Source organism: Triticum aestivum, unplaced genomic scaffold (assembly GCF_018294505.1).
Source record: "Triticum aestivum cultivar Chinese Spring unplaced genomic scaffold, IWGSC CS RefSeq v2.1 scaffold116905, whole genome shotgun sequence".
NCBI classification, from domain to species: domain Eukaryota; kingdom Viridiplantae; phylum Streptophyta; class Magnoliopsida; order Poales; family Poaceae; genus Triticum; species Triticum aestivum.
The window spans coordinates 1-6,434 of record NW_025235139.1 but is presented as its reverse complement, the minus strand read 5'-3'; the positions used below and the strand labels follow the sequence as shown (position 1 = coordinate 6,434).

General features: G+C 46.3%; 1 protein-coding gene across 1 annotated transcript; it reads left to right on the top strand.

Annotated features, from left to right (window-relative positions):
- Positions 1-2,881: 2,881 nt before the first annotated feature.
- Positions 2,882-6,321, top strand: LOC123176264 (probable LRR receptor-like serine/threonine-protein kinase At3g47570; the record flags this gene model as incomplete). The annotated part of the gene is given in 2 exon segments (XM_044590558.1): positions 2,882-6,146; positions 6,237-6,321. Coding segments are annotated over 2 exon segments (3,017 nt in total), but the record flags the coding sequence as incomplete, so codon positions are not given.
- Between the last annotated feature and the right edge of the window lie 113 nt (positions 6,322-6,434).

Below are 6,434 nucleotides of genomic sequence, written 5' to 3'. Positions count from 1 at the left end.
AAGCCAAAGCATGCACTTGCATCTCTGTCCCATTATTGGAATGATGAATATTGCATTATTATATATGGTACTTATGTCTATATCCCCTCCATCTGAAAGTTGTATTAATCAGCAACACATATTTTGAGACGGAGGGAGTAGTATATGATGCAAAAGAAAAAGGCACGATCTCAGGAATATATACTGCCTAGTGTGCTTCAGGAACTGTGTCAGCTTTAAAATTAATGTGGTAAGTGGCTTTAATTTGGGCAATTAGGGGCTGTTCCCTGCAAACTTCGGAATAGCCGCCGCCGGTGGAGGGCCGTCACCTCCGTAGGGGGCGCCAGTTACCGGAGCGGCACCTCTTACTCTGTTTCAGACGGTGGTCTCAAGAAGCGAACAGAAAAGAAGAGATGGGCACTACCGGTTTGTTCCTAGCTAGCTGCTTGTCTCATCTGCGGGTAGCAATCGTAGTGGTGATATACTGATAGCTGCGTGCCTGCCGCTGGACGAATTCAGAAAATTCTTCTGTGACAATGAACAGTAGTATACATACCATTCTTGTGTGACCAACGCCACATCCATATCGAAGATTCTTACCATCTACCGTCCGAGTCGACTGCAATCTCTGTGTGATGTCATTCGCGAGATGATGTGCTTAGCTCGTAAAAATAATAATGAAATAATGGTTTTGTAGTTGTATCAAACATGAAACAATCTGCTGTGTGCTAAGGGATTCCAGTTTCCCTCCTATGAACTCTTGCTATCAACTTCATGAAAAAGCCTGGTGTGTGTCGCCTAAATATTCCAGAAAAACACTTGACCACGCGTCGTCTCCTGAAAAAACGGATCGGCCCCCGCGTCGTCTCCGGGCGACACGGGCGGCAGCCATCTCCTCCGCCCTCCACCGGTAGGATCTAAGTCTGCTCCCCTAGCCGTCGTCGGAGGACGTCGCCGGGCAAAGTCCCTGCGGCCGACGGCGACGGCAAGGACTCATTCTACGTGCAGCGGCGGCGGTGTAGAGGGATGCGTATGTGGCAGATGTGCTGCGCGGTGGGCCGGCGTCGCCCGGGGTATGAGCTACACGGCAGCCTGTGATCTTGTCAGGGTCTTCCCTCTGGATCAAGTGGTCGATCAGCGGCTTCAAGTCGCAGGCTCGCAGCTTCTCGTGCGGTGTCTCCTCCTCTGGCGGACGGCGTAGGGACTCCAGATTGTGGCTGAAAGGCATCTCATTTGCATGTGTCAAGCACGTACGAAGGTACATGATGTATGCTTACATGGATGCACGGTGGCTCACCAGGCATCTCTTGGATCTTCGTGCATGGAGCCGTCTGATGGCCCTTGCGGGCTCTTGGCGGCGCACTTGATCCTGAAGTGCGGTGACTCCTTGCTACAGTTGGCACCATGGTTCGCGTATGGATGCGTTGTCATCCACGATTACATCTTATACGGGCATGGTTACCAGACCTCGCGATCCCATGAAGGTTCACGGCCGGCAACTATGGATCTGGTGGTGACCACCCGCGGCGCTATGATCCACGGCTTGGTGGTGGTGATTCAGATTCGGTCGACCGAGTGAGGGTGACTGCACACTGTGCTGCAGCGACCTCCTACGGCTCCACAACAGCGGTGGTCATTGCAAGATCTTCGGTCCATCTCAGGATCCAGTGGTTGACTTCGGCAGTGGGATGCAAATTATGGGTGACCACTTGACGCAGAGGAATGGTTGTGTAGTGGCGGCGGTCACATCGCATGCAACTGCTTGGATCGTGGAAAAGTGGTGGCGACAACACTTACATGACTTCGATGGTGATGCTAGTCGAGGTGAAAGCCTAGGTCTGAACCGAACTGGTTATTCCTGGCAATGGCGATGTTTTTTTACGTCGTTAGCTTCTTGAAGGCATTGTCCAGATATGCTCTGACTGATTCTTCAAGGTGAAAACCTAGATTCTGCCCATGGTGGTTGAATCTGGTAATGGCGACGCTTGAGTGTCGCTCCCTTCTTGAAGGCGTTGCTGTTGAAGAACCTCGTTGTCCGTGTGGTGCCATTAGATAATTGATGTGAATATGGTGTTTACTGTAGTTTGCTGATCGTGGCTCTGATCACTTTGGGTTTTTATTTTTTTTCTCGGATACGCATAGCTTTGGTCTTATATGACTTTGCTATTTGCTGCCGTGTTTTTTGTGTGTGTGCGTTTGTGTTGACTGTGTGCATCTTAGCTATGCAGAAGCCGGGTGTGTGTTCTTTTGGTTTGTATTTTCTTGATGCTCCTTTATGAGCTAATAAAGTCCACCCTTTATCGAAACAAAATAATATTCCAGAAACATTGAGGTAATTTATGTAATAAAACCGAGACGAAGTAATTTTGCATTATATAACAGAGACGAAGTAATTTTGCATAATATAACCTGAGACGAAGTAATTTGCTAATCCTTCCTATACCCATCTTTTTCGGCAGGTGGCAGTCATAGTCGTGTTGTAGTAGCACGCGACAGCTGCTGCAGTGCCCTCCAGCACATCAATCATCGTGGACGAATGAAAGAAATGTGAGATTGTGGTCCAGCCCGATAGCAGTAGTATAAACATACCTAGCACTTGACTTGGTAAATGGGCATCATCATCATCAGTAGGAAGGAGGAAGATATGGTCTATAGTTTCAGTGCTGCTCCTATCTAAATGCTGAAAGAACTAAAAGCATCTCAAATATTTTTCGTTTATTGCTTTGACGGGGAGAAAGCAACACAAATGAGCGGTTGCAGATGGACAAAGACAGGGGACCTACACGTACTACGTGCTACAGTCTGTGGGTTTATATTTTCTGTAATATACTACAGTACAACTTTTGAATTGGGTCTTGCTAATACATATTATGTGACTACTCAAACATAAGCTTTTTGTCTCCATTATTTCCTCTTGTCGTAGTAGTAGTAGTGCGCATGTGCGTTCACTCCCCAGCAGAGATTGACCGTAAGTCAAGGTCTTCGATGTGGAAAGCACCACTTGGAAAAGCTGGAGCCTCCTATATCAAAAGCTCTCACAGGCACCGTTAGGGATCTCTGCACTAATCCACAAAAATATTACCTAGTGGTCTTTGACGCCAAAAGCACCACTGTGAAGCTGGAGACTATCAAAAACGACCCTTCCCACCATATTAAGATGGATTGATGCATGGATCTATAAGACATCATCAGCCCAAAGCCAAAGCATACACTTGCATCTCTGTCCCAAACATACATGGCCTCACCTGGATTTCCATCCATATCCATACCCATTCTCTTCTTGATCACCCTGCTCTGCACTGTACCCACATCTTCTTCTCCTGGTCCAAGCAAGAGCAATGGCAGCGACACTGATCTTGCTGCCCTGCTTGCTTTCAAAGCGCAGCTCTCCGACCCTCTCGGCATCCTTGCCAGCAATTGGACCACCGGCACGAATTTCTGCCACTGGTTTGGTGTCACATGCAGTCGGCGCCGGCAGCGCGTCACCGCTTTGAGACTGTCGGGCTCCCCCCTCCATGGATCAGTCAGTCCCCACCTTTGTAATCTCTCTTTCCTCTCTGTTCTCAACCTCGAGACTACAAATCTCACAGGCTCCATCCCCGATGATTTAGGACGGCTTCGTCGTCTTAAATACCTGAATATCGGATACAATGATCTATCAGGTAGCATCCCAACCACCATAGGAAACCTCACAAGGCTTCATGTTCTTTCCTTGCATTTTAACCATCTATCTGGTTCAATCCCGGTAGAACTGCAGAACCTGCAGAGTCTTAGCTACTTCAGTATCATGAGGAATTACCTGAGCGGCTCAATACCCACCTATCTATTTAATAATACGCCCCTGATAACTTACCTGAACATCGCCAACAATAGCCTGTCAGGACATATACCATCTTGTATTGGCTCCTTACCAATGCTCAAGTCCCTTGTCCTTCAAGCGAATCATTTCAGCGGCCCAGTACCTCCATCCGTATTCAACCATTCTAGATTAACTAAACTCTGGCTTGACTTCAACTACAACTTAACTGGTCCGATTCCTAGCAACGAAAGTTTTAGTCTACCAGCGTTGCGAAGAATCAGCCTGGACAGCAACAAATTCACCGGTGAGATTCCATCGGGGCTCTCCTCTTGTAGCTACCTCCAAGGTATCTCCTTCAGCCAGAATTTCTTTGAGGGTGTTGTGCCAACGTGGCTGGGCAAGCTTTCTCATCTCACTTTCCTTTCTTTCGACGAGAATCACCTTGTTGGTCCAATTCCTGCTGCACTTAGCAACCTCACTCAACTAAGTTTACTAGGCCTAGATGGCTGTAAGCTGTCAGGAGCCATTCCGGAAGAATTTGGACAGTTGGACCAACTGAATTGGTTTGATGTCTCGGACAATCAACTAGTCGGACCCATTCCTGCTTCTCTTGGTAACCTGTCTGAATTAGCATACCTACACTTAAACAATAATATGTTCCTTGGATCGGTACCAAGAACAATTGGTAGTACCAACTCTATGGTTCGTATTGATATTTCAGAGAACTGCCTAGAGGGGGATCTTAGCTTCTTATCCCGTTTTTCTAATTTTAGAAAGCTCCAGTTTCTTCACATCTCTTCAAATAATTTCACCAGGGGCATTCCTAACTATGTGGGGAACCTGTCAAGCCAATTGCAGATTTTTAGTGCATCTGAGAACAATTTTGTGGGTGAACTTCCGGCTACGATTTCAAACTTAACAGGTCTTGAATGGCTAGATTTTTCAAAGAATCAGTTGGATAGCAAGATTCCAGAATCCATCGTGATGATGGAGAATCTCCAGTGGCTTGACCTTGATGGAAATCACTTGTTTGGGTCCATCCCACCTCAGATTGCAATGCTTAAGAATATAGGTCATTTGTTCCTCTACAACAATAAATTGTCTGGTTCAATACCGGAGGGGATTGGTAACCTCACCAAGTTAGAATACCTGGTACTGTCTGCCAACCAGTTATCATCAATAATCCCATCGAGTTTATTTCATCTTGACAGTGTCATTAAGCTAGATGTGTCTCGAAACTTCTTTGCTGGCACATTACCGGTTGATATGGGCAATTTGAATCAAATTTACAGCATGGACCTCTCTGCCAACCTCTTGGTTGGTAGCATCCCATATTCGGTTGGACAACTCCAAACGATGGCCTACTTGAACCTGTCACACAATTCATTTGATGATTCACTTCCAGAATCTTTCGGCAAGCTAACCAGCTTGCAAACTTTGGACCTATCACATAACAATCTCTCTGGTACAATACCAAAGTACCTAGTAAATTTCACCATCTTGACCAGCTTGAACATGTCTTTCAACAAGCTACAAGGTCAAGTACCAGAAGGTGGTGTCTTCTTAAATATTAGTCAGCAATCCTTGACGGGGAATTCAGGGCTTTGTGGTGCTTCACGTTTAGGATTTCCAATGTGCCCAAGTAACTCTAAAAGAGCTAATAATGGCCGCATGCTGAAGATTATGCTCCCTACTATCATCATAGCAATTGGACTTGTAGCTTTCTGCATATATGTAACAGTCAGAAAGAAGATTACGAAGCGGCAAGGGATGTCTGCTTCTCCCGGTATGGTTGACATGCCCACCCATCACCTGGTCTCGTACCATGAGCTTGTTCGAGCAACTGATAATTTTAGTGAGAGCAACCTGCTAGGGTCTGGAAGTTTCGGAAAAGTTTTCAAGGGCCAACTAAGCAATGGTTTGATTGTTGCAATCAAAGTTCTAGACATGCAGCTAGAACAAGCGATGAGAAGCTTTGATGCAGAGTGTGGTGTACTACGGATGGCACGACACCGCAATCTAATGAGGATACTCAATACCTGCTCCAACTTGGAATTTAGGGCATTGGTGCTTCAATACATGCCCAATGGCAGCTTAGAAATGCTGCTACACAACTCTCAAGGTACAACCGAATTGGGATTCAGTGAGAGACTAGGCATCATGCTCGATGTGTCATTGGCAATGGAGTATCTGCACCATGAACACTACGAGGTGGTCTTGCACTGTGACTTGAAGCCTAGCAATGTGTTGTTCGATGAGGACATGACAGCACATGTGGCAGACTTTGGCATTGCAAGGTTGTTACTAGGTGATGACAGCTCTACAATCACTGCAAGCATGCCTGGAACTGTTGGCTACATGGCACCAGGTACTGTTACTAGCTAGCACTTTTCTTGCTCAATCTACCTCTTATTGAACCATTGAACAATTAAGTTAATCAGGCATGCCTTAATTTCAGAGTATGGGGCTCAGGCAAAAGCTTCACGAAAAAGTGATGTATTCAGCTTTGGAATCATGCTCTTTGAAGTCTTCACTAGAAAGAGACCCACAGATGTGTTTTTTGTTGGAGAAATAAGCCTGAGGCAGTGGGTTGTTGAGGCATTTCCCGCAGAACTTGTCCGTGTTGTGGATGATCAGCTACTACAAGGGTCTTTTA